Here is a 27452-nt window from a genome sequence, read left to right as displayed (position 1 = left end):
GATCAGTAAGTGCAGCCAGCAGCCAGTGGCAGCCAGTGAGGGCGCGTGTGTCGCAACTGCGAGGAGCAGCAAGTGGTCAATAAAAATAATATAAACATCATCAACTCTGCTGGCTGGCGAAAGGTAATTACAAAGTGAGTATTCATTATCCAAGTATTGTACGCCGTAGTTGTGGTGAATGTCAGTTTCTAATTAAATGTCTAATTATTTGTAGAGGTTACTTTAGTTTAGACAGTCTTGGCTGCAGTGTTGCTCTAGTTCACATGATTTCTATAGCCTATAGATATATGACTCTTGTCGCTAGTTGTTTAATTGTTTCCATGTCATGTGAAGAACTACTGAGGTAGCCTTACTACAGTCTGCGACATCTCTTCCTAATTCCTGAGTACCATGTGGTGGAAAAAGTACTCACATTTCTTACTTAAAGGGGAGAACCACCCATTTTTGTATTGAACTATGTCATTAATTAATATGCCTTTGAGTTGTTATGTGGAAATAAGAAATAAGAAAGTCCTCCCCCTTCTGTATTGCCAATATAGAACTGGAGGATTGATTTTGGATAGTTCAATTGAAAATGGGTGGTTCTCCCCTTTAAGTAAAAGTATCAATAAATATAGAAATACTCTGTTACAAGTAAAAGTCTGGAATTCAATATGTACTTGAGTAAAAGTACTAAAGTATTGGCATCAAAATGTTGGCCTACTTAAAGTACCAAAAGTAAAAAGTACTCATTATGCAGAATGTATAATAATAGCGGTAGTTCAATGGTGGAATAAGTTAAACAAGCCAAAGGAAATAGATGTTCTTCTGCTTAATACAGTAGCTATGTTTCATATCTATGGTAAAATTATTCTGATAAGTTTCAACAAGACTTAAGTGTAGGGCTGTTGCTGAGGTGGGGAGAAGTTAGCTGCAGGAGTAGAGGTGCACTGCTTATAACCTGACAGTCAGTGAGTCATGAGGTTTGTAGCAACTCATAATGTAATAACGGCTCATAATGTAATAAGGGCTCATAATGTAATAAAACAAATGTAATAAAAACTCATAATGTAATAATCAGCTCATAATGTAATAAAAAAACGAGCACATAACGTAATAACAGATTTTTCAATAATGTAATAATGTAATAATGTGTTACATAAAGAACCTCCACATAGGAGGCTCATAATGTAATAAAACTTCATAATGTAATAACGTATTTTTATTACATTATGAGCTGATTATTACATTATGAGCTTTTATTACATTTTAATTATTACATTATGAGCTCGTTTTTTATTACATTATGAGCTGATTATTACATTATGAGTTTTTATTACATTTCTTATTACATTATGAGCTGTTATTACATTATGAGCTGTTACATGATTACATTATTGGTTGCTACACACCCTGCCAACTTTGTTGATGAAGAATGGAGCAACTATCTGCTAAACATGCAGCAAATGAATAAATATGGGGATCATTTAACTGCACAACGAATACCCACAATGTTCAACGTACAGTTTGTGATTGTATCGACACTGGGTGTTGATGCAACATCGATAACACACACTTGATTCAAAGAGTCCAGGAAGCAGAGGAGAGCGCACCACTTCGATCTGTTCAGATTTAGGACCAGAGTGAGGTACGGGTCAGGGCCAGAGTGAGGGACCGGGTCAGAGCCAAGGTGAGGTACTGGGTCAGGGCCAGAGTGATGTACCGGGTCAGGGCCAGAGTGAGGGCCAGACTTAGGGCGAGAGTGAGGGCCAGATCGAAGTGATGCTCTCTCCTCTGCTTCCTGGCTCTTTGAATCAAGTGTGTGACTGGTCCATCAAGGCTTACATAATGGTCCCCATGACCTTCGGCAAAGTGGCCCAAAACTAGCAATAGCAGACTGTCGTCATACTGACCACATGGGGATATTATCGATGTTGCATCAACACTCAGTGTCGATACAATCACAAACTGTACGTTGAACATTGTGGATGCTCTTTGTACAGTTAATGGTTCTACACCATGCATTTAAAAATAATGTAATAATTTAAAAATAATATAACATTGTTTGTGTCCTAAAAAAATAATAATAATAATAATAACAAAAAAAAACATTTTTCAAAAGGTTTGAGGCTAAATTACTACTAGTGGGGGGATTTAAGGGAGCAAATGCTAATTTCGTGCAATTTTGACTTAAAGCGCGAAATTTTGCACAGATCTAGCCCAGGGCTTGCTCTAATGATTTAGCTAGGGCGCCCGAGTCTGCGACCTTCGGGGTCGCCACAGCGGCCAATTCAAGTTGGGCTCCCATTTCTATATACAGGAGGAAAATACCCAGAATTACTTTTTTTTTCTGGGTATTTAAGTAGGATCTGAGGGGTCTAACTAGGGGTTTGTCATCATGCTGAATCCATTGCAGGCATTTGTTTTGCACAAAAAACATTCAGTAGGCTAGAAATGGCCTCAGAAAACAATACACGTATGGGTGAGTATTCATGTTAGTCGGAGGCTTTAGGGTTTTTTTTCTCGTGCTAATCAGTCTAAAAGTGCAAAGTTTTGCACAGATGTAGCCCAGGGCTTGCTCTAATGATTTAGCTAGGGCGCCCGAGTCGGCGACCTTCGGGGTCACCACAGCACCAACAAAACTCTGAAAAGTGATGACTCATCACTTTTCATCACTAAAGTCGATGGGAGCCCAACTTGATTTGGCCGCTGTGGCGACCCCGATTGTTGCAGACTCGGCGCCCTAGCTAAATCATTAGAGCATGCCCTGAGCTACATCTGTGCAAAATTTTGAACTTTTAGACTGATTAGCACGAGAAAAAAAAAAACCCTAAGGCCTCCGACTAACATGAAAACGCACCCATACGTGTATTGTTTTCTGAGGCCATTTCTAGCCCACATAATGTTTTTTGTGCAAAACAAATGCCTGCAATGGATTCAGCATGATGACAAACCCCTAGTTAGACCCCTCAGATCCTCCTTAAATACCCAGAAAAAAAAAGTAATTCTGGGTATTTTCCTCCTGTATAGAAAGTCAATGGGAGCCCAACTTAATTTGGCCGCTGTGGCGACCCCGAAGGTCGCAGACTCGGGCGCCCTAGCTAAATCATTAGAGCAAGCCCTGGGCTACATCTGTGCAAAATTTCGCGCTTTAAGTCAAAATTGCACGAAATTAGCATTTGCTCCCTTAAATCCCCTCACTATACTCGATCCTGAATACAGAGCCATTTCTGCCTGGCTTTCAGAGCATTTTCAGCTGCAGTACCCAGGCCCGGATTTATATGACATGAGGCCCCTGGGCAAGGGGAAATAAAGAGGCCCTTGTGCGCGCGCAAAAATTCCACCTCCGGTCTACCTGACCACACCGTGACCTCACCTCCGGAACGGCCCGTGCATAATCTGACTGTGCATTGCCTCATTGGAAGGGTCTAAAGCGGATACAGAATTGGAGTTTGCGTGCATGTGTGTAGCCTATGTGTGTGGAAAGTACCGGATACATAGAGTGGGCGGTCTTTAGACTGCACTAAGCTTTCAGAGCAGCTACATGCAGTGCGGCCAGCAGAGCAGAAGCTCTCAATGTTATTACCATAATAAAACAAAATGTACTGTAACTAAACACAAATATCACTTTATTTGGATTGCAATACTTTAAAATGTCATCATTAAATTAACTCATTCAGGGTCTTTTCAAAATGGCTTCCAAGTTCCACACCGCCTCCCTCTCCATAGACTTCCATGTAATTCATAGTGCACGGATCATGCACGCCCATGCCTAGATCATGCACCACGTGTGTGCACACTGTTCACAGCTTTCAAACAAAAAAATCTGAATAGAATTCCGTTCAGGCATTCATGAGCTAGCAGCCATTATGTTTTCTTGAAATGTAAACAAACATGGCTGCCTTTTTTGAAAGATGGGCTTGGTATGGGGGTTAAACATGGAATTTCGCGATTGCGATCATGCCTACTACATTTTCTGGAAAAAAAAACATTTTTTGAAAAAAAAAAAAAAGGCCCCCCTCCCCTGAGGCCCCCGGGCGCGTGCCCACCCTTGCCCTATGGTAAGTCCGGCCCTGGCAGTACCACCTTGTCCTGAGTGGGAGGACTGCACTATTGAGCCAGTTTTGGCCCCACACTCCTCCCCAGTCCCCACCTCCTGCTCAGCAGGCCTGCCCACCCCTCCCCAAACCCTCTCCCAGTACCTCCTGCCTCCTTCTCAGGCCTGCCCACCCCTCCCCAACCCCCACTCAGCACACAATCGGACCTAAAATCAGACAGCCTGTTATGAAACCTGCTTACATAGATCTGCCCATAAACTGAGAAAGACACAATGGTCAGAAATAGGACTTTGTGAGGATAGAACCTGCTGGTGGGACACAAAAGAAATACATAAAAATTGGAAAAATGAAAATTCATGGTGAATTCCCTTTAAATTATCCCTATATGTATTCATTTGCTGCATGCTTAGCAGATAGTTGCTCCATTCTTCATCAACAAAGTTGGCAAGGTGTGTTACCCACAACCAATAATGTAATAACAGCTCATAATGTAATACAAAATGTAATAAAAACTCATAATGTAATAATCAGCTCATAATGTAATAAACAACTAGCTCATAATGTAATAATTAAAATGTAATAAAAGCTCATAATGTAATAATCAGCTCATAATGTAATAAAAAATACATTATTACATTATGAAGTTTTATTACATTATGAGCCTCCTATGTAGAGGTTCTTAATGTAACACATTATTACATTATTACATTATTGAATAATCTGTTATTACGTTATGCGCTCGTTTTTTTATTACATTATGAGCTGATTATTACATTATGAGTTTTTATTACATTTTTTTTTATTACATTATGAGCCCTTATTACATTATGAGCCTTTATTACATTATGAGTTGCTACAAGGTTGTTCCAAATTGGGCCACAGTGTCTCTTCCAGGCACTGTCAGGGTCATGTTGTACTGGGCTGCAGCTGACATGCAGGCTCTTGTTGAGCATTATAGACAGAGACCAGCACCAGTGTCCCCATCTTTAAATGTTTTGTAAGTTTTGGCTTCCCCAAAGGAATTGGATGAGAATCAATATAGGCCTTGTCTTGTCATTATGGGGCTTTTAAGCCGTGACATCATTTTGTAGGCAGAGGAGAACTATGCCCCCAGAGCATTTTCTGACCCTCGCTATTTCAACAGATCCGAGACAAAAATAACGACTAAAGTATAATTCTAACACTTTCCTTTCAACAACAATGAGAAGAAAAATGTGTAAATAGTAAAAATAGTAAAAAGATTCACGGAAACTGGGGGCAGAAATTCTCCTCTGCCTACAAAATGATGTCATACTTAACAGCCCCATGACAATTAGACTTAGGCCTGGGCCACAGGGTAGTGGTACCTACCATTCCAGCGTCACAGGTTCGAGTCCCGATCCTGATGACCTTTGCTGCGTGTCACCCCCATCTCTCTCCCCGTTTCCTGTCAGCCTACTGTACACCTATCAATAAAGGCAGAAAAAGCCCCCAAAAATATCTAAAAATAGATAATAATAATAATAATAATACAGAATTGAGCACATGATCATTTGACACCCAGAGCATCCATAGAGCACTTTGTGGCTGATCAATGGAATACGGTGTGATACAGTATAGGCAATTAGGCATATAGGCTACAATTGCTTTAACACTTTAATGCTTAAACTTCTTATAGTGCCAACGTGAATGTCTGTAGTAGACATGATTTATTTTTGTGCCAAGCACTCTTGTATTTTAAGCACCTAACTTAAAGTCTTTGTTTTTTAATATGATCTGCTATTTTGTCTGAATAGGGGGAATACTAGGGTTCATGTGGTTAAAGGCTGCATTACAGTAATACAGTAATCTGCATTTATTGGGCTGTTGTGAAATGAACAATGAATGCATGTTTGTTCATGGTCATCATCTACAGTTCAGGGGTCTTCAACATTTTCAGGCCAAGGACCCCTTAGCTGTGAGAGATATGAAGCAGGGACCCCCTCTACATATTGTATGTTCATCGATTTCATAGGTAGATTCATATACTTGTTTGACAGCGCTGTCATCTGTCTATCATGTTAATGTGTATTTTCAGACATTTAACCACTTGTCTTAAATCGTCAATATTTTTTCACTATGTACTTGGTCTGCTCTTTTTTTACCTCTATAGGCTACCAACCTATTTGCCGAAAATAGCCGATCTACAAGCTCGTTGAGAGCTTTTAGATCTGCTATTTGTGGCTAAAGTTTTCCTTGGAATAGGGATGCGAGGGTTCAAGTTATTAATTTAAAGAATTATCCTATCACACAAAGATTTGGCAGCCCCCCTGTAATAACTCTGAGGACCCCCTGAGGACCCTCTAGGAGTTTTACGCCTGAGAATGGTGGTGATTTAAGACAACCTGACTGCCAACTTCTGCCACTTTGTGAACTTTGGACAATTTCTCAGACTGGCACAAAAGGTGAAATAAATTCCAATGTGCCTTTAGCTCCCCCAATCTTAATGCTTTGCTCTTTACTGGTAAATGACCAGGGACGTGAAAAACTAAAAGGCTTGAAAATATTATTGGTCTCAAAATCCCAAATTCCAGAGAGACGCCCTGGAAAATCACAGCCATGAAACATGGCCTAGTGAATGTTAGTTAAGGACAAAACACAACCTTGTTTTTAGTTCCTTGTTCCAGTCAGTTGCTAAGCATTGGGAAATTTACATCCGTCCATACATCCACACAATCGTAAACACCCCAAAACCAGGAAATAACAGTTGTCATCGTCTGACCCGCACAAAGCATAAAGAGAAAAGAAAACAAGAAGTGCATCACTGGGCAGTCTACTGGGAAAACAAAACAATAGTTGGAATTCTCCACTAATATTTCCCGCAATTTGCAAGACTTCAATCGTCTGTTTGCTCCCCATCTGAGGACAAATAATGCCAGTCTATTTCTCTTTTAGAGATGTTTGTCCTTGAACTTGTGCTTACCACCTTCAATTGTGCTCCACGACTGCTTTGTTTAGTCTCCATACTGTAGTTAAGCCCTACCCCCCTAGGCAAGGGTCACTCTCGTTTCTGCAATAAGTCTGTTCGCTCAGCTTGTTGCATAACTCTTGCCGGCCCCTAAGACCCATGAGGGAGAGGGAAATAAGGACGAGGGGGGGGGGGGGGGGATAGGATGTAGTGGTGTTTTTGTTTCCCTATGTATTTTAATGGCTATTCCCACCAGTAAAGTAATGTTTTTGGGTACACAAATGTTACAGAGGGTCATGGTTCTCTTCTGTGTCTGAATGTGATTCTCTTACTGCACAAATCACAGTTACATGTTCTTGACTGATTGATTGATTGGTTGATTGATTGATTGATTGATTGATTGATTGATTGATTGATTGATTGATTGATTGATTGAAGACTTTATTAGACGTTTCCATCGGAAAAGGTACAGTTTCATGACAGTACAGTTCACTGGTACAAGGTCAACTAAAAGGATACGCCTGTTTCAATTTAGATCCTTTTTTAAATCTCAAATAACATTGAATGACAGACAGATAGAACACAGTACTATGCAGAAGATATCTTTGTAAAAAACAAAGTTCAGGGGGAGGTAAGGATACCGGTAGGCTCAGTTTTTTCGAGTAGCAGCTGTCTCTAAGGGGCCTTTTCCACCGGCAAAGAACCGGTTCCAGAACCAGTGCCGGTTCAACTTTCTTGGGAACCTTGGTTCGTTCTTGCGAACCGGCTTGCGTTTCCACCAGATTGAACCAGAGCCAAGTATTTGGCTCTGGAGCCACAAAAACCAAGGATTTTGTGGTTCCAGTTCCGAACCAACTTTTACGGTTCGGAACCAACTCCGGTTCTCGGTGGAAAAGCTTGCCTCTGGTTCATCCCATAGGCGGGAGAAAGAACCAGAACCGGTTCTTTGCCGGTGGAAAAGGCCCCTTAGAGGCTTTTCAGTGCTGTTTTAAAGGAATGTAGAGATTTACATCCCTTTAAGGCCTTCAGTAGGGCGTTCCACATTTTAGCGGCATAGCAGGAGAACGCATTTTCGTGCCAAATCTGGGTTGGACATGATCTGTGGTGCTGCCTCTGGTGTTGTAATTGTGAACATCCTTGACGTTTTGGAAGTATTTTGTCAAGTACATGGGTATCTTAGTGGTGTAGTGTATCTTATACACCAGGCCCATTGGAAGATGCTGTACTCAGTCAGCCATGAGCTGCCCCACACTTAGAAAGTGATTTAGCGGTAAGGTGAGCCCGAGATGGAAGGTTAAGCAAATCCTAATTAGTTTGTTTTGGGCTGTTTGGTGCCTTGTTTTTAGGGCCTTTGATATTCATAGTGAATTGACATTGTCTATTATAGATCTGATGGCCTTCGGGGTCGCCACAGCAGCCAATTCAAGTTGGGCTCCCATCGACTTTCTATACAGGAGGAAAATACCCAGAAAAGAATCTGCTTTAAGTAGGATGTGAGGGGTCTAACCAGGGGTTTGTCATGATTCTGAATCCATTGCAAGCATTTGTTTAGCAAAAAAAAAAAAACATTCCTTGGACTAGAAATGGCCCCACAAAACACCCACAAAACTGTGAAAAGTGATGACTCATCACTAAACCATCGTTTAGTGGGGTCATTTATAGCCCAAGGAATGTTTTTTTAGCCCAACTTGATTTGGCCGCTGTGGTGACCCCGAAGGTTGCAGACTCGGGCGCCCTATAAGTCATTAGAGCAAGCCCAGGGCTACATCTGTGCAAAATGTGGCGCTTTTAGACTGTTTCGTGCAAACTGAGCATTGTCATCCCTTAAGGCCCCGCACTATACTGTGCGTGCCATGTGTTGCGCGCCAAAATAGCAGATCAACATTACACATGTGCACATAATGCATGGAAGTACATGTGTGTGTGCATGTGATCTTTGGCAGCCCTCTTCTTACCCTGGCACTACAGAGGCCTGTTCAAACAGAACTGCAGCCAAAAGTACCTCCCAGGCTCCACTGGACAGGAAGTGGGTTGTTTTGTTTCACAGGATGAGCCTCTGGGGCCAGGGCAGTTCTGTCTCCCGCTTGTTCAGCTTTATAGTCATCGTGTCCATTTACACTTTTTAACAGCTTGCAAAGCTGCTCCACAGCAGTGCTTCTCAACCTTTTCAGGCCGCGTGACCCCCAAAAGAACCATATTTTAACTGGAGACCCCCTCGCCCTGACGAGCACTAAGAGTTGAGGAATACATTTTGTTTGATTGTGAAAATAGCAGCATGCTCACAGCATTGCGAGGCGTTGTGAGCATGTAGATCTGCTATTTTCACAATTTCTGTCTCTAATATCTGACAATTTGGCCAATGTTTAATTTGTCATTTTAGAGGTATTAAAAAGTCCTTAAATTGACACTTTAGATATGTGCTGATAGTTACCCTCTATCTATACACTTAAACTTTATGTTGGTTTGTTTACTGGTGAGAGAGAAAACACTGTTGCACATTAAGTTAATCATCTGAGGACTTCCCCCAAAATAATTTGGGGGTTGACAACCACTGCTCTACAGATTGTCATTCGCCAGCCACCTATAGCCGCCACAGCATGCCAAAATCTCCTTATTTTTCAGCAGTAGAACACTGGAACACCGTCTCCTATGTGTGACTACGTGTGTATGTAACTTAGTATGTAACTTTGTTTGTAACTTTGTATGGAGATGAGCTGGATGACAAGTGGCAGGCATGGATGACCAAGTGGCGCTGTTGAGCAGCCCAGTCTCACACACTCACTCACACTCACTCACTCACCCCCCCCCCCCCCCCCCCCCCCCCCACCCGCAGAACAGGGGGGTCCAGGACCCCTATAGGGGGTTCTCCCTAGGGTGTTCTCAGAGTTACTACAGGGGGTCCTCCAAATCTTTGTGTGATAGAAACTTTTTTTTCTCCTTTTTTATATAAACTACTTAAACTACTTAAGCCAAAAATAGCCGATCTACAAGCTAGATTGGCTATTTTCGGCAAAGAGCTTTGGTGTAGAGGGGGAAAAGAGCAGACTAAGTACAGAGTGAAATGTCAAGTTTATTAAGTATTGACGGTTCAAGTGGTTACATATCTGAAAACACAAATTGACATGAATCCAAAATCCACTCATGATTGTGCTGTCAAACAATGAAACTATATGGATATGAACATGTTGTGGGGGTCCCTGCTTCATCTCTCTCTCAACTAAGGGGTCCTTGAAACCTGAAAATGTTGAAGACCCCTGTTTACTAGGCTAGCTATAGCCTGTGTGTAGTGTTCTCACACTATCCTAACCATGGTGGATCTGAAATGGGACCAATCTTGTTCAACACGTGTTTCAGAGCTGCTATTTGCGTACTAGCTGTGGAGTGGCAGAATGATGTGAACGTTTTGCCAGCAGCACAGAGAAGATGAATTTCCTCTGATAAGCGGGTACTCCAGTCAAGGGTATTGCTGTCAAGGCTGTCTGCTAGAAAGTGGATGAGGTGGGGAGCCAAATTACACTGTACCCAGCTGCTCCCACGAACCAGCTCTCTACCTCATCCATCAGTTCCCGGCGCTGCTAATAGTCACGTTATACTTTCTCTTACAGCTGTGTGTCGCTTGCCAAAAAACATCTTCAAACTAAGAAACTTAACGCACCATGTCAGACTAATTTAGCTGTTAGTCATGGATTATTATCGCTGGGAATGCATTCGTGTTGCAACAAAAGTGCTTCCGTTTAGTGTGTAACGTGTATATAATAATATTATATTACATCTCTCTCTCTCCCTTGCACACACGCACGTACACGCGTGCCGCGCGCGCGTGAGCACGCACGCACGCACACACACACACACACACACACACACACACACACACACACACACACACACACACACACACACACACACACACACACACACACACACACACACACACACACACCATGTCCAGAGTACACAACCAGGCCCCATGTAGTCTCTGGGATAATGGATTTTCACTTTAATCTGATCAACTTTATTGATAACCTACATAAATGTGAAACACATAAGTGTTAGAACAATGTGTCTATGCGCGTGTGTATGCATGTACGCGTGTATGTATATATGTATGAACATATGTGTATACGCATGTGTGCGTGTGTGTGTGTGCGTATGCGTGCAATCCGTACATGCGGATGCGGAAATAGATACAGATGCTTATTTTCCCCTTTTTTTTCCTTTCCTTTTTATTTTAATATCATATACACTATATATTCAATCTCTCCCCCAGGGTCAGTGGGTGGGTGGGTATTTGTTAGGATTTGTTTTGTTTTGTTATGTACTGAATTGTTTAGTTTTACCTCGTTTTGTCTCTCTGTTTTTTGTTTTTTGTGTTTTGTTATCCCTGTATGTCCTGTATTTTAAAATGGGAAAAAATCAATAGAAATATAAAATAAAATAAATGTGAAACATTTAGTCATTTCCTTCCTTCCTTCCTTCCTTCCTTCCTTCCTTCCTTCCTTCCTTCCTTCCTTCCTTCCTTTTCATAAATGTTGTTGTTAATTAATCAGTGTAGAAATGAGGCCACTTGGGAGAGCAGCAGTGCACATACATTATAGAGAGCATAACACTGTTTGTTTTGCTTTAGGAAACCACAGAGTTTACAACAATCAACAGCATGTTCCAATTTCCCAGACACCTTTCCTCTCCATATGCTGCAAGAGTTTGAAACAAATAGGGCAGGGTAGTTGGATGGAAGATGGCTTGATGTCCTTTGTGCCACAGCATTTCTGCCTTTCTCCTTGTCTCTCCATAAAGGATAAAAGCTCCAGTCCAGAGCTTGTCTCTCTCTACCATTCCTTGCGGTCCTTTCAACTCCTCCTGGGTGCTTGTTACCAGTACAACTACAAACTGAAATTGCGTTGTGCTCTGATTCTTTTGGGACTGCATTAATCTGTTCTTCTGCTAATATAAGTCAAAGGTTCAACGGCAGGCACGGGCACACATAGACATCAAAGGGGGCTTGAGCCCCAAAAAGTGTCCTCTCCAGACCATGAATGCCGTTTTAATATGGTGAAAGAAATGCAAATACCCCCTTTCCATGCCATACCTGAAGGCAGCATTCAAGAGAATTGCCTTGTCCAAACTCTCCTGAACTTGAATGCAGCATCTTATGTTGAAAGAATTGCCCTCTCTGTGTGGAAATCCATACTGTTACGCCACATCTCCAGTATTGACTTGATAATCCTTAGTTCAGTGTGGTATCAAGCGGGAAAGTCCTGTTCTGGCGAAGCCCGAACTGGCGAAGTGGGGATTTGTCTCCTACCGTAGCGATCTGGCGAATCGATTGTCCACGACACTGCAAGCGGCGCGAAGGCCAGCGGACCTTGGGCGGCCAGGGCCGCGCGGCCGGCGGAGCGCCGCGCGAGTTACGAAGCCGTGGTGAATGCAATCGTTATATTTAACCCTTCTGGACAGGGCACGATAAACGCCCTGTCCAGAAGACGTTCGCCAGATCGCTACGGTATCGGACATTTCCCCACTTCGCCAGTTCGGGCTTCGCCTAAAAGGTACGTGCCCGTATCAAGCACCGAAAATAGCCGACCTCCGAGCTTGGAGGTCTGCTATTTTCGATATTTTCACCAAAGGGCCCTTAGAAATGTCAGCCCCTGCCTCTCTAACATTCTCTGCACGTCCCTGTTCAACGGTCATGTAAAAAGTCCCGCTCTGTGTTTCCCTGCAGAGATGGCAGCCATTCGGAAGAAGCTGGTGATCGTGGGGGATGGAGCATGTGGCAAAACCTGTCTTCTCATCGTCTTCAGTAAAGACCTGTTCCCAGAGGTCTTCGTGCCTACCGTGTTTGACATTGACTACATTGCCGATATCGAGGTTGACGGAAAACAGGTTTGTGCAAGAGAATAAATAATTACAATAATGCTGTGCATTACAAGCACAATGCTTGTAATGCAAATAGAAACATGATGTGTTGAACCTGAAATAATAACCATTTTTCACAACATCGGTATCAACAGATTTATGGATATAAACAGGTGAAAGTATCAAAAATAGACGCTTGCAACGCAGCACCTACTTTTGAACATTTCTGTGGTTATTTTAAGTGGTTATTAAGTGGGCATTCAAAGCATTGTTAATGGGGCTCTCCAAAGTCGACATCGGGCCTCAAATTTTGGCATCTTACAGGCTCTATTGTTCACTCTATGGTGTACCCAAAATGACTGAGTGAATTGAATACAATGAATAGTGATGTCAAAGTAGTGACACTGACAGCCTCTAGAATCGTCTCTGAAAAGTGGCTGGACACAATACACAAATCATAATGCCTGTGTTCATGAATGTGTATTAAGGCTGGGCAATATATCGGAAATCTATCAATATCGAGGTATCAACATGCAAGGTATACATATCGACGAGACGACGAAGACGGCTTGAAATGAGGTATTGGTGTACCGGTATGCGTCAAATGAATTAACAGACACACTATGCGTGCACGTAGCACATGCAAAAAGCAGTCCATCTGTAACCAGGTGTGGTTATTTCAGTAAAACCTACCAAACCCTTCTATCTGTACTGTGCAGTGTGCATGCATGGATATGCTATTCATTATCTGGGTTAGGCAGGCAGTGGACCTAAAGCAGCAAAACATAAAAAACTATATAATGCAATTGATTTACTAATATCATTAGTAATATCGATATCGAGGTATTCAACAACGTTATCGAATATCGAAGGTTTTCTTAATATCGCCCAGCCTTAATGTGTATGTACTGTATGTGTGTTATGTCACACTGTAGATGACACCTTGCTTTGGTTCTGTCTGAGTCATGGTGAGTGGGTCAGCGGGGGCCCATGTCCAAGCCAGCAGATGGCCTGTTATGTCAAAGGGCTTTGTTCTCTGGCACTGACCACCGCTGCAGGATCACCAGCACTTGGGCAAAAACAGGAAATGACTCTGCTCTCTGGCTTCCTGTTCAGACGGCAGAACAGGGATGTCTATTGACAATAACTCCCCCTCACCTCCCCAAGGCTGTCCCGCTCCCGCCTGATAACCGCCTCTCATTTCCTGCACTGGAGGAGTCAGAAGGGTGCTGGGGGGAGGGGGGAGATGGGGAAAAGAAGGGGTCAGCCATTGCGTTCTGGACAGGAAATACAAACTTAGAGATCTATGCTTGGGCCTTGGTTTAGATGGGGGGGATGATTGTGGTGGCCGTGGGCAATAAGAGAGCTCCCTTCGCAGGCCCCCTTTTCCTACAGCCTTCACTGGTGAGACTGTAGACCCCCTCGGAATTACCCACCCATCATAAGATGCAGCTGGATTACATCTGTGATACAATAATTTAAATGCTTTTTTCCCTTCACTGGGAGAAAAGGCGTTCTCCATCTCTCCCCTTCATTAGGTTGGGCAGCTTCTAAAAATAGTTTTGTTATCTTAAGTTTTGTTTTGGTTTTCTTTCTCTTTCTGTTGCTCTTTTCCTTCCAAGCGTCTGCAGTTTACTGTAAGTCCAGAGGGAATGCAACTGCTCTCATTGCTCATGCCAAAAGAGGAGAGCTGCCTTGCCTCCACCACACTGCCTCTGTAGCCCTCTATTTTTGGGACCGTTGACTAATACCTCTGCTCTGTGGGAATAGCATGATGTCTGTACAGTGTCTGTACAGAGTCACTTTAAAGGACCATAACGGTGGTCTGGCCTGTTTAGCCCATTGACTATGACTCAGGGTATACTCTACCTTACTGTTGTTGAACATTTTACAAAGCATGCTGAAATGTGGAATAATTGCCATAGTTTGATTTCAGTGATAAACCACCTTAATCCCATCTGCTTCTGTGGCTAATATTTATTTTGGTGTTAAAAAGTCAAGATGTTTGAAATTCATTCATAAATCATTGATTAAGCCATAGATTTTTTAATTACACATCTAAGCCTCCAAATGTACAGTACATACCCATATCAATGGTCCAATATAAGCACTGAGTAAGTGCATTAAACAAACGTGCCAAGATTTTCTTCAAGTAAGTAAATGGTAAATTTGTATAGCGCCTTTATCCAAGGAGCTTTACATAGATTGGGTGATGTGCATTTACATTCACCCATTCACACACACATTCATACACCGATGGCGGAGGAAACCATGCAAGGCACCAACCTGCTCACCAGGAGCAACTGGGTTCAGAGTCTTGCTCAAGGACTCTTCGACACTAACTCTGGGGGAGCCTGGATTCGAACTGGGAACCCTTCGGGAACCCTCTGTGTTCTAACGATGGTTTCTCTACCCCTGAGCCAATGTCGCCCATAAGTAAGCCTTGCCGAGCCATGAGGCCCATAGGGCAGGAGCCTATCTCCTGTTTCTGTATAGCGTGAGGCAGCTTGATGTACAAGTACACCCCCTGGACATGATGCTAGTACGGTATGTTGCAGGGACTTACCCCCAATCAACCCTTGATGCTGAGTGCCAAGCAGTAGGCACCCGACCTCCCAGTCTCAGGGTGGCCACTTTTTCTTCAAGTAAACAAACGAAAAATGTATTTGAATTGGAAAAAATTGTCATTGCATTCATTGACTACTGTAATGGTGCAGGTCTCCCTAAAAAGACAGCAGCAGTTGATTCTGAATGCTGCTGCTTGAGTCCAAGAAAGTGGATCATATCATTCCAGTTCTCAGAACTTTACATTGGCTTCCAGTCTGTGAAATAATTTATTTCAATATTTGGTTTATAAAGCAAAAGCATTAATGGTTTAAGGCCCAAATAAATGGATGGTCTTTTGATACACCATGAATCATCCAGACTTCTCAGGTCATCTGCTTTCAGAACCCAGAACAAAATCTGTAGAAGGAACATTCAGTTTTTATGCACCACGTATCTGGAACAAACTCTGGAACAAAGCTAAAGGGCTTTCTGTTTGCTGCTGCCTTTTACCGAGATTAGTTTTTAATGATTTCCTCTTCACTGTAATGTTATTCTCGTGTCCTTCTGTTTTATTTTTACTTTAACTTTAAATAATGTATTCAAATTAACTTTTATCTTAATGATCTGTGTGTCTTATTGTCTCTTAATGTTCTATACAAATAAACTTGCTTTGCCTTGGGAATGTGGGCAGTAATGTGAAGTATACCATGAGTCAAACGGCGAAACATTACAGACCACCAGTATGGTACTTTAACTACCCGTGGCTACAATGCTGCAGTTTGCACTTCCCTAGGAACAGGAGGTATCTGGTGTGATGCTCTCTTAATATACCCATTTTGCTAACAGAATAAATTAATCAACTAGGAATTGATTATATAAGGCCAGTACTCCAGCTCGTTTCCAGATTTCTGCTATTAGATGTGTCTGTATGTTCAGAGCTGCAGGTGGTTCAGGGAGGGCAAGGGGGCTCTCGTTAGATTTAATGTAATCCTTTGCTACAAGGATTATTGCAAACAAGTTACTTAACTAAGCAAATTAAGACCGACACACATCTCCACTAGCTTTATGGACCCAGCAAATGTGTGTTTGGGAAGCAATATTTTGATTCCATTTGCATATAACATTTTCAAACATATCTTATATCAAAGGTGCAACACAGCAAAGTTTGTAGTGATGTTAGTACTGTTCACCCTTGCTGTCTATACAGTAGCCTATAGATATGTTTCAGTATTCTGGTGCTTATTTAATTGCCCTTAAAGGAAATATAGAAAAAGTTCTAGCACCGATGTTCCAAAAATGATGTCCACTGTAAAAGAGAACACTTCAACCCAGTTATTTGGAGCATAACGGTAATTTAGGCACAATAATAGTCATGTTCCTAACAGGAATGAGTCTCGGCACTCACTGTGAGGGAATAAACTGTGTCGCTATAATCAACTGAGCTGAGAGCTGGTGATTATTTGTTTATGTAATGGAAACAATGGGCAATTGTACTCTTCGTCCAGTGTGCACAAGTGCCCATATTCTTTCTTTCTTTTTGCTGTGGTCTTTTGGCAGGTGCACAGGAAACATTTACAAATCAGTTGCATAACAGCAATAATGTAGCATTTGCATCATTGCAAGTTATTAGGAACAATAGATATTCAACTTCAATTTCACATCGCTGTCATATCATAAATGTACAGCTTAGTTACAATAAGAATAGGAGTAAATATCTTATATACATAAAGTATGTAATATCCACCATTTTGCAGAGGGTGATGAATAATATGCTTTATGGCTGTTCCTTCCTAATCACTTGGGTTACATTTATCCCCTGTATTGGTTGGATTTGTTCCAGGTGGAGTTGGCACTGTGGGATACCACAGGCCAGGAGGGCTATCACAGGCTGAGGCCTCTCTACTACCGAGACACAGATGTTATTCTCATGTGTTTCTCCATTGACAGTCCAGACAGTTTAGGTAAGGGACAAGTGACTATCCTAGATACCTTTTGCTGATGATTTTAAATTGAACCTGTCCGCATGTATCAATTCTGCATCTAGCATGAGGCAAGACCCAAATTCAGAGTGAACATTTTAACTCAAATCTTAGCTTCTGGGGGTCCCAAGAATAGAATATTTTGAGATGGGGGTCTGCGGCCAAATACATACCATTTTGAGGGTCCTTGACATGACAAAGTTTGAGAACCGCTGATATAGAACGATTCTACTAATGTCTTCTAAATCCTAACAGTTTTCTGAAAAACGTATGTCAGTGGTTCTCCGATCGCCAAAATAAAAGCCTGGGTTTCCTAGGCTAGAGGTTCCCAAACTTTGTCTTGTCAAGGACCCCCAAAATTATATGTATTTGGCCACGGACCCCCATCTCAAAATAATTTGTTCCAGAAGCAAAGATTTGAGTTAAAAATGTTCACTCTGAATTTGGGTCTTGCCTCATGCTGAATGCAAAATAGATACACGCACACACCTGTCCAGCTCATATGGTTGTATTGCATCTTCATCTCTCAGAAAACATCCCTGAGAAGTGGACGCCCGAGGTGAGACACTTCTGTCCCACCGTTCCAGCCATCCTGGTGGGTAACAAGAAGGACCTGAGGAACGACGAGCACACAAGGAGAGAACTGGCCAAGATGAAGCAGGTACCCAAACTAGGGGCTGGGCAACATATCAATATTATATTGGTTATATCGTCACTGTCGGGCAGAAACCTTGTACCTCCAAGTTTCAAATGTGTACATTTTTCTCGCAAAGTAAAGCACTGCTTCATCATACAAGGCCATAGCACAAAGGTAGTGAAAACAGCTGATCTACAAGCACACTTGTAGATCTACAAGCACACTTGTGTGCTTGTAGATCGGCTGTTTTCACTAGTTTAAATCATTTTAAGAATCATAAATACTAAACAAACGGTTTTGGACATACAAGGTTTCCACCCGACAACGACGATATAGACGTTTTTTTTTCTTTTTTTTTTAAGAAAATAGGCCTGCCTGCCCTCCTTTACCCTTTTAAAGGAACACTTTTAAACAAACGGGGGGAGGGCACACACCAGTGTTGGTGAGGTGCTGCTGACCTTGGTAAATGATCGTAGGGATCGCTACTTCGGCCATTGGAGGTGGGGTTTGGGGGACAACTGCTTTGAGAATCACTATAATTGCTATAAGAACTCAGTAAAAGAGCATCATTTTAGGGTTAGCAATAAGGTTTGTTTTAGGGATATTTTACTGAGGTTAAGCATTTTTGCAACAGCATGCCTCAACCTAACCCTAAACTCAGTAAAAGTATGCCTAAACCTAACCTTATTCCTAACCTTAACATAACCCACCTGTAACTGCCCATTCAGTCAGAGAATGTCACGTTGTTGGTCTATCTCTCTTCATAGAATAGCAGAACATGCCTCTGTACCCTATTCTGTTTGTCTCCAGGTTCAGCTAGTAGGAATATGTTTACAAAGCCCTCGGACCCTCTCAGAGCCCGCTGTCAGCTCTTTCTTTCTCTGCACACCAGGAAATGTGTGACAAAGAGTAGCCTAAAGTCAACATTTCAACTGTTCAGGATTTACATGTTCAGGCTGTCATTGTTCATTTAACATGTTCATGCTTTTTTTGCAGATAAGAAAATTATATTACTGTAGTAGTAGTTATTTTCAAGCCTCTGTGTATTCATCTTGTGTAGATGGTAGATTTTATGTATTAATTTTAGGACACTGTAATCATGACAACAAATACATTCTATATAAAAAATCTGGTTTTATGACAATATCATATTGAGTCATGTTTAACTCTGTCTTATTTCATGGCATTTGTTCAGGAGCCTGTTAGGCCAGAGGAGGGCAGAGACATGGCCAATCGGATCGGTGCCTTTGGCTACTTGGAGTGCTCCGCCAAAACCAAAGACGGTGTCCGGGACGTGTTTGAGATGGCCACCAGGGCAGCACTGCAGGTCCGAAGGCAAAAGAGGAAGGGCTGCCTGCTGTTGTGAGAGGCTAGCCAATGGTCAAGCCAGTCTCCTCGATAGCAGCTGACTAATGGCAAGGAAAAAAGAAAACTACACGAGAAAGACTGAGCTTTTACCAATGGCATCTTCGTACTGTATCTCACATTTTACGTTTTAACAGCCTTTGGGCCTGATCAATGCTTCTTCATGTCCCTCTGGCTGATCTCCACCCAACCTGACCGCCATATGTACGTATGTAAGAGGCCAGTTTGGGGTCTCACTCTCTTTACCTGAGACCTCACTGAGGTTTCCTGATATCTCTGTTCTTTGTTTTGCTGTTTGTGGGTTTTTGCACAAGCAACACTCAAAGAGTTTTTATTACAGTTACTGATCTACTGACATGTTTTTTTCCTTCCATTTGTTTTTGCCTTGACTGTGTGGAGTCTGTGGACTTCCCTTTTGCTATGCTCACTGTGTGTGGTCTTAACACTTTCAATGCCCCAAAATGGTTGTTTTTGCCCCTACTTTTGAAATATCAGCGAGTATTCTCTGTCACGCGTGCAGGCGCACAACTCTTTTAGTAACATGAAAATGTGTATGTGTGCGCGATCCTCTGTGAGGAAAGTGGGCCCGACAGAGTACAATATGCTGTGAGCAGATCTACCCATGTTTCTCCATCTCCATAGAGAAACATGGGTAGAGTTTTTAGGAAGCACAGCTTCCAAACAAAACAAAAAACTCAGACAACGTTCCCCTGAGTAAAAATACTTTTGAGTAATCCAGTATGGCCCAGGATCTCCTAGAATAGCCGAGGAAGGTATCTAGCGCCGAAAACATGTTAACACGTCTTGGGCACAGAAAGTGTTTTAACAAATGGGGACCCGTCTGTTTTTTGGACCTTCTTTGGCTAGTTATTACTTTCGCCTGCAGAGTGTGCAAGTACTGCGTTCGGTTGCGTATCTGTCGCGTATCTGTTTGTGTTTACGCTCGTTGCCAATCAGGGATCAGCATTCCTGGTGACATCACCATCAACAGCCAATGAGGGACTAGCATTCTTGTTGATGTCACCATCAACACGTGCGACCTGATATAAATATCAAGGCGTGCTCTGCTGGCGTGCCATTGCAAAAAACCCTGCTCAGTTGTGATTGGATTTCACTCCCTCCGAAGTAGTGAGGGACCAATCAGGGCCCGGTATGCAAATGTAGGGTGGGTTTTAATACAGACAGGCATTTTTTAATACAGACTCTGGAAATGCAGGTTCCACACAGAGATTCCAGTCTAAAATCTACGCAGTGATATTTGTCTGGCCATGCCAGGCTAGTCCTGATGAAGGTCTAACGTCCGAAACGTCGATTTAATAAAGAGCACCATTTTTGTAAGTTCCAGTCAGTGTGTGAGCAACCTCTTTCTTTGATTTGATATCATAGATCCCATTCTGAACATTTGGACCTTCCTGGTTGTCCTATGCACCTGTCACTAACCTTTGAGGTGTGCTTCAGCCTTTAAAAGATCTGTGTTTGACTGAAATGTGTCACATTAGCTTGGACTACCCGTCTGAGTTCTGCTCTATTGAGAGGCCCACAGTATGTTCATTTTCTATAGTGAAGTTGCCCTGGTTGGGTAACAGAGTAAGTGCTCTTCGTGAGGGGATGATTGTAACTAGGTAGCTTTGTTATTTTGGTTATCTGGCTGTATCATTTGCCATTTTCCCTAGATAGGTGCAGTGGCTCCTGATTATGAGAGGTTTCTGGGTTTTTGTTTTCTTAGCTGGTTTGTTCTTCTTGTGTGCCTTTCATGGGGACAACACACAAGATTCAATTGTCTACATTATCAATTGTTAGGCGAGTCAGCTTGTCCCACATATGTAGACCAGGGCTGAGTTAGTTATTGTTATGTGGTAAGCTCATTTGTGTCATTCAATCATCCCTTGTAGTTAAGCGTGGAGAGTGGTCTGCTTAGTTTTGTACTTATTTAAGGCTACAGCATTACTGGTGTAGTTTTGTTGAGCAGACTTTTCGACATAAATCATGGAGCCTATAAACACAAGAACCCCATGGTGGCTGAGCCAGAAGGCTTTATTAAGGCAGATTTGGCAGTACATTTGGCCCGGTGGAAGTCTGGGGAAGTTCCTAAAAAGGCTAAACTTTTGGAAGCTGAGTCACACGTTGCTGATCTAGCAAGCATGTAGCTTCCTGGTGGGTGGTGATCTGTCATTTTGACAAGATACTGTATGGACTTACTGAAAGCAAAGGCCTAAATCACACCTCATATTTAAATGAAAACACTCATGCTGTTGATGTGCAAGCATTTCAGTTCATTGTTGAATGTTAACATAGCCTACAGAAACATCACTGGAGTAAATGTTTAAGCATACCTTCGGCAATATATAGAGGACGACCGCTCAGTATTATGGCTGTGAATGGATCTATCCCTCCACAAATATATAGCAGTAATGTGAAAGTCATGGTTTGTTGCCCTTTTGAAATTTGTGTCCGTTTTGCTAAAATAAGCTTTGTGTGGACCTCCCTTTTGTTACGCTCACTATCATTGATTAACAAATGAGAATGGTGGATAAAAAAATAAAATAAAAAAGTTAACAGTTTTAAAGTAGGACGTAGCCTATCTAAAACTCGAGGAGGGCTAAAAATAGACTTGTTGTATTGTTATACTCCGATGATAAATGTACACATTTGTCAGCAATGTTGTTCACCATGACCTTGGACAAGCAGCATTACCCTGGCTTCTATGGACTGTTTTTGAAGATCGTGTCCAACCTGACCCTTTTTCTTGTATCAGTGCTATTTGTTGTCATCGTCATCATCATAAGAGGTAGAGGTTTTCCTGAAGATGTTAGTTTGACTGTAAGAGCCAGTCAGAACGATTGAGCTGCTGTTGTAAGCTGCTGCAGCTCATTTTACACAGTGTTGATGTGAAACTCGAGTAACTAAGGCTTCCTCTGCCATTCACACCTTGTTGCTCACAGCAAAAGGTTTCTTGACAAATGCCCCCTCCCATCTGATTATTGGACATAATAACACACCACAACTGTCCTTAACCACTTTCAACAATAGCTCATACATGCTCACAACGTGAGCATATCCAGTCATGTTGGGTACCAGCCTGGGTACCAGCCTGGGTACCAGCCTGCTACGCTACGTTCCATTGATTGGTTTTGTCACTTCGCTTCCAATCCACGGAAGCAGGCTGGTACCCAGGCTATCATTTTGGGGCATAAACAAGAAGTTGAAGGATACAATTAAGTCCGATAATGATGTACCGTGCATGCTCACATCATGTATACTTTAAATTTCTTAAGACCATTTTCAAATATTTAATTTTTTTAACATTTTGCACAAAATAGCCAATTTTACTTCGAGGTGCCCACATGTTCCTAGTCCCCACCTGACCTGTATCCGTTCGGACCAACAGGGACACAGCTGAAGCGGTAATTACTTGAAGGGCAGAGGTTTGATGAAGCGTCCCTTGTTTACTTCACCCTCCTGGGCTACAATGACAATGTGCCAGCCCAGTCAAAGAAACCCTGTCCTGTCCAGCTGAGGATGTAGATGTAGTTTCCAGTCAGGCAACATTCTTGGCACCTAGACCCCTCTGCGAGAACTAGAAGACAATCTTTTTTTACGAGGAGTTTGCTTTTCTCACAGTGTTTTCTCTCCTGGCAACCCATGTGCCTTTGGCACAGAGCAGAATAGTTGCTACTGTACATGCCAAACTGGTGATGTGGTTCAGACTGATATTTCTGACATGTTTCACAGAGATCAATTCCACTTGAATTCCTGTAATACTGGAACAAGTCAGACTTGACAAAGCAAAAAGAAAAGAAAGAAAGAAAAGCAGGTGGTTTCATTGTTACATGCACACAGTGTTATATTATCCCCCCTAAAACATGACTGAACTAGAAATAGTTTTCATTAATTTGGTCACATGTTTGTTTAGGGTTGTTTGCGTCACAGGATATTGAATTGTTTTTGGGAACCAACTAACTATTGAAAACTTGTGCTGGAACACCTCAAACTAATTTTCTTAGATGGAGCTTTTGTCTTAATGTCAAAAGCTCAGAAGTGAGCTGTTGATATTATAAGAATATATTTGAGCTATTAAACTGCATTTCGGTATTAGCTAATTACAGTTTTTCATGATCTATTTCACTCAACACCATTTTCTTTAGGTGTCATCATGTCAATGGCACTTTAGATAATGTACCACTTTGTTTTAAAAAGTATTTTGAGACATGGCAGAGCTATATTGATCCTATTTCTTGCTGTTATGCATCCTATCAGAATACCCTCCTTGTGAATATGACTTGAAAATATATTGGCTTATAATACAATGCTTGGAAGGCCCAGTGACTGTCCTCTTTCGCTCAGACTCCTCATGCATTCCTCTTCTGTGCCCGTTTGCTCTTCCACCCACATGTCTACGTCGACTATGTGTATTTACTGTGTCTGGTTAGTCCGTAAGAGGGTAGATGTTGTGACATTTGTTGACAATAATATAAGTGTTGCATTGTAAGTGTTGATGCATGCAGGCAGCCTCCTTGTATTTAATTATACCAGCAAAGGAGGCAGAGCTGCTGGCTACAGACAGATTGTATAATAGACAGTCTGGTGCCCTCTACTGGCCAAACAGATATGGTGAACAGATTTAGATGGGGGAGTATACAGTAGATGTTCCTGTGGATTACATGATAACGTTTTCATGGTGTGTTTTAACTGTAGATTATGTGCATCAGTCAACAATGAGCACACTATGAGGGCAATAGTAATGTCCTGTGACATGATGTTCAAGAATCCTGCCAAGTTGAAAAGCCAATGATTTCTAGGCAAATTAAAGGAGGACAATCAATTACCAGTAGTGACAGAGCCTGTAAGCTTGCAGCTCAAAAGCACAGCATCTTGAGAGCATTTCCTTAAAAGCAGCAGAGGGTCCAGTGTTGAACATACGTATCATTCAACATGTGAATGCAAAGAATGTAGCACTAAATCAAAACATGTCCTTAAAGGGGAAGACCACCCATTTTCAATATTGAACTATGTAATTAATATACCTTAGAGGAGTTGCCTAGAACTGGAGGATTGATTTTGGGGTTTGTATTGTAAAGTACAATGTGTGATGTCATCAAGTTGTGATTTGCAATACAAGCCCCAAAATCAATCCTCCAGTTCTAGGCAACACAGAAGAGGGGGAACTTTTTTTTTAATGTCCACACAACTCCTCTAAGGTATATTAATGACATAGTTCAATATTGAAAATGGGTGGTCTGACCCTTTAAGGTGTTAATTTGCATTGCATGAATAAACTGTGGGTCTCTACATTCTAGATTGCTACATTACCCACACACACTGTATATTCACGTCTTCTTTGGGAACCGCTTCGGTTCTGTGTTGTGTAACTTTCAAGTATTTCAAATGATAAAGGTTCCAGTCTAGGTTTATACTATATGCCCATTGTAATAATGCTTTGTAAACAGAATAGCCTATGTTGTAGAATGTTTGATTTAAATGAACACATTGTTAATAAACTATTTTTGAGACAAGTCATTTGCATTATTGGACTTCTTTGGTTACCATTGACGAGTGAAAAAAGTTGAACCAACCTATCTATCTATCTATCTACTGTAGGCCTATCTCTATCCACTGTGGTGGTAACATACAGTTTACTGTCAATATTCCAGGATGACCTCCCACTTGGGTAATGACGCCCCCTGGCGATCATTCAGAGAAACTACTTCAGCTCCTGTACTAACGTAGGTAGGAAGGGCCTGTCACTCAAACCGGAGTGACCCGCCTCCAGGCTATATAAGCCCCCGGAGGCGGAAGTAACATCCTCTTTTCACTCTCTGCGATATCACATTCAGATAAGTTGAAACTCAGCCTTTGTATTTTATTCTTCGCGCATTAGCCTAAAGCGGTGGCATTGGAGTCGCCCACCGGCGAGTGTTGAATTATACCCGTACTTAAGAATAATTATTCTTGTCCCGTCCTAAACCGACGGTTTTCTTTTCTATAACAAAGAAGTTTACCGCTTGTTCAGGCTTCTGCCCGAACCAAGCGTGGCCTAGCTTTAGCCGTTAGCTTGTTAGCTCGTCAGCTTCCTTTGTTAACGTTAGCTACACTGCTTCGCTATGAACCCTCTTGCTTTCTGCCGAGGGAATGTATGTTTGTTCTGCTGTTAGCTTGTTAAGGCCTCTGCCTGAACCAAGCGTGGCCTAGCATTAGCCGTTAGCTCGTTGCTCGACAGCTTCCTTGTTAACGTTAGCTACATGTTTCGCTATGGTCCCTCTTGCCTTTCTGCCGAGGGAATGTATGTTTCTGCCTGAACCAAGTTTGGCCTAGCTTTAGCCGTTAGCTCGTTGCTCGACAGCTTCCTTGTTAACGTTAACTACACTGCTTCGCTATGGTACATCGGTTCCACCTGGCTAGGGCAGGCCTCGGAGCCTGCGCTCCACCAGGAGGGCTTAACGCTCTGGATCCTACAGCCCAGGCTGTCCGCCCCAGGCGGCCCGCACCGATAGTCAAGGTGCGGCGCTGCCGTCCGGGGCACCGCTTGTTCAGCAGCGCGCCTTGGTCAAGATGGCGCCAAGCGACGTGAGACACCGCCTGCCGTGCAGCCGACCGCAGCTAGCTCCACTGTCACTGGAGCTGGCGGGTCTGGCGGAGTTACCGCGAGGAAGGTGACTAAGAAGTCTAACAATATCCCTCCGGTGACCATTTCTCCTACGGGCGCGGTGCCTAAAGAGTAGCGTTGTGATGTGACCGTCGGGGACGTCCCCTTCGACGTGAACTTTAACAAAGCAGTCCGATCCTTCAGGCGCGAATCGGACCTGAGCTCCAGTCAGAGCTAGGGTTCGTACTCAGGATACTCTGAGGACGAGAAGGAGGAGGACATGGCGGAGGAGGATGGCTCTCGCCCTGTCTTTACAGTGAAAGGTAAGGCCCCTGCGGCGCCAGCACTTCAACTGCCCCTCCACCCGCCAGTCAGGCGGGTGGAGCGGGTGGAGCGATGGCAGAGGACGTTGGTTTTCTGCAACGGAGATGTTGGATTCACTAAAGCGCTACAATCCTCATGGAAGTTACACAAGCACAATCTTTTCTGGGTTCTGTCAGACCCCAGTATAGAGTGGTGGGCACGACGTTTATTTTCTGTACCCCGCGTCGGGGAAATGAAAATGAGAATGTCGATGTATATGCCTCCTGTGTCCCAGATAGATCTGTTGAAAGAACAAAGTCTGTTTCTGTCCAACTCTATTGCACTAGCACAGATGACTCCATCTTGCATGACTCCTGTAAAAGTGTTGAAAGTCCTGTCAGGACTTTTTAATCAATCACGGGTTTTATCAGCAACCAGTATTGTTAATGTCAAACATTTATATGGTTCCTCTTACACGCGAGGGGAATATCCCTCGCGTGAACAATGCAATGAATTTAACGATGAGTCACCAATTCTGTCGGCCTACTATGAGCCCTCGTCACGGGACAAGCATGAAGGCCATAGCGCAGGTATTAAACGTAAAAGTTCCTCCCCTGTCAGGGGAGAATGCTTTAGTTGCGGACATTGTAGAGGGGGATTGTGTTGGGGCAGGGGTCCGTGGTGTCACCCGGTTCCCCTCCCCCCAAACGAGGACGTTTATTTTTCCCCGCGTCGGGGAAATAAAAATGAGAATGTCAATGAATATGCCTCTTGTGTCCCAGATAAATCTGTTGAAAGAACAAGTCTGTTTCTGTCCAACTCTATTGCACAGACGACTCCATCTTGCATGCCTCCTGTAAAATTGATGTAGTCCTGTCAGGACTCTGTAGTCAATCACAGGTTTTTATCAGCAACCAGTAATGTTATGTCAAACATTTAGATGGTTCCCCTTACACGCGAGGAGAATATCCATCGCGTGGTCAATGCAATGAATTAACAATGAGTCACAAAATTCTGCCGGCCTACTAATGAGCCCTCGTCAAGGGACAAATATAAAGGCCTTAGGACAGGGGCTAAGATAAATGCATGCCTCCTGTAGTATTGATGAAGTCCTGTCAGGACTCGTTAATCAATCACAGGTTTTTATCAGCAACCAGTAATGTTAATGTCAAACAATTATGTGGTTCCTCATGCGCGCGAGTGGAATATCCCTCGCGTCGAC

At 42.7% G+C, this 27452-nt stretch overlaps 1 protein-coding gene across 1 annotated transcript; it reads left to right on the top strand.

Moving 5' to 3' along the window:
- LOC308286594 (transforming protein RhoA-like) lies at nt 1–19472 on the top strand. The gene is made up of 5 exons (XM_080727679.1): nt 1–134; nt 12683–12843; nt 17204–17324; nt 17873–18003; nt 19175–19472. Exons 2-5 carry the CDS (start codon nt 12685–12687, stop codon nt 19343–19345), a joined length of 582 nt encoding a protein of 193 aa, XP_080583805.1. The 5' UTR covers nt 1–134; nt 12683–12684; the 3' UTR covers nt 19346–19472.
- Nucleotides 19473–27452: the final 7980 nt, after the last annotated feature.

This window comes from Nannobrachium achirus (assembly GCF_963921795.1).
Source record: "Nannobrachium achirus genome assembly, chromosome: 6".
Taxonomy (NCBI): Eukaryota; Metazoa; Chordata; class Actinopteri; order Myctophiformes; family Myctophidae; genus Nannobrachium; species Nannobrachium achirus.
The sequence above is the reverse complement of the archived record's forward strand: the minus strand, read 5'-3'. Positions and strand labels throughout refer to the sequence as shown.

Bases quoted from the DNA above. Each gene is read 5' to 3' on its own strand.
- LOC308286594 (XM_080727679.1), top strand. From the start codon at position 12,685: ATGGCAGCCATTCGGAAGAAGCTGGTGATCGTGGGGGATGGAGCATGT. The intron at 12,844-17,203 runs GTTTGTGCAAGA...GATTTGTTCCAG, and splicing joins TCGAGGTTGACGGAAAACAG to GTGGAGTTGGCACTGTGGGA. The intron at 17,325-17,872 runs GTAAGGGACAAG...TTCATCTCTCAG, and splicing joins TGACAGTCCAGACAGTTTAG to AAAACATCCCTGAGAAGTGG.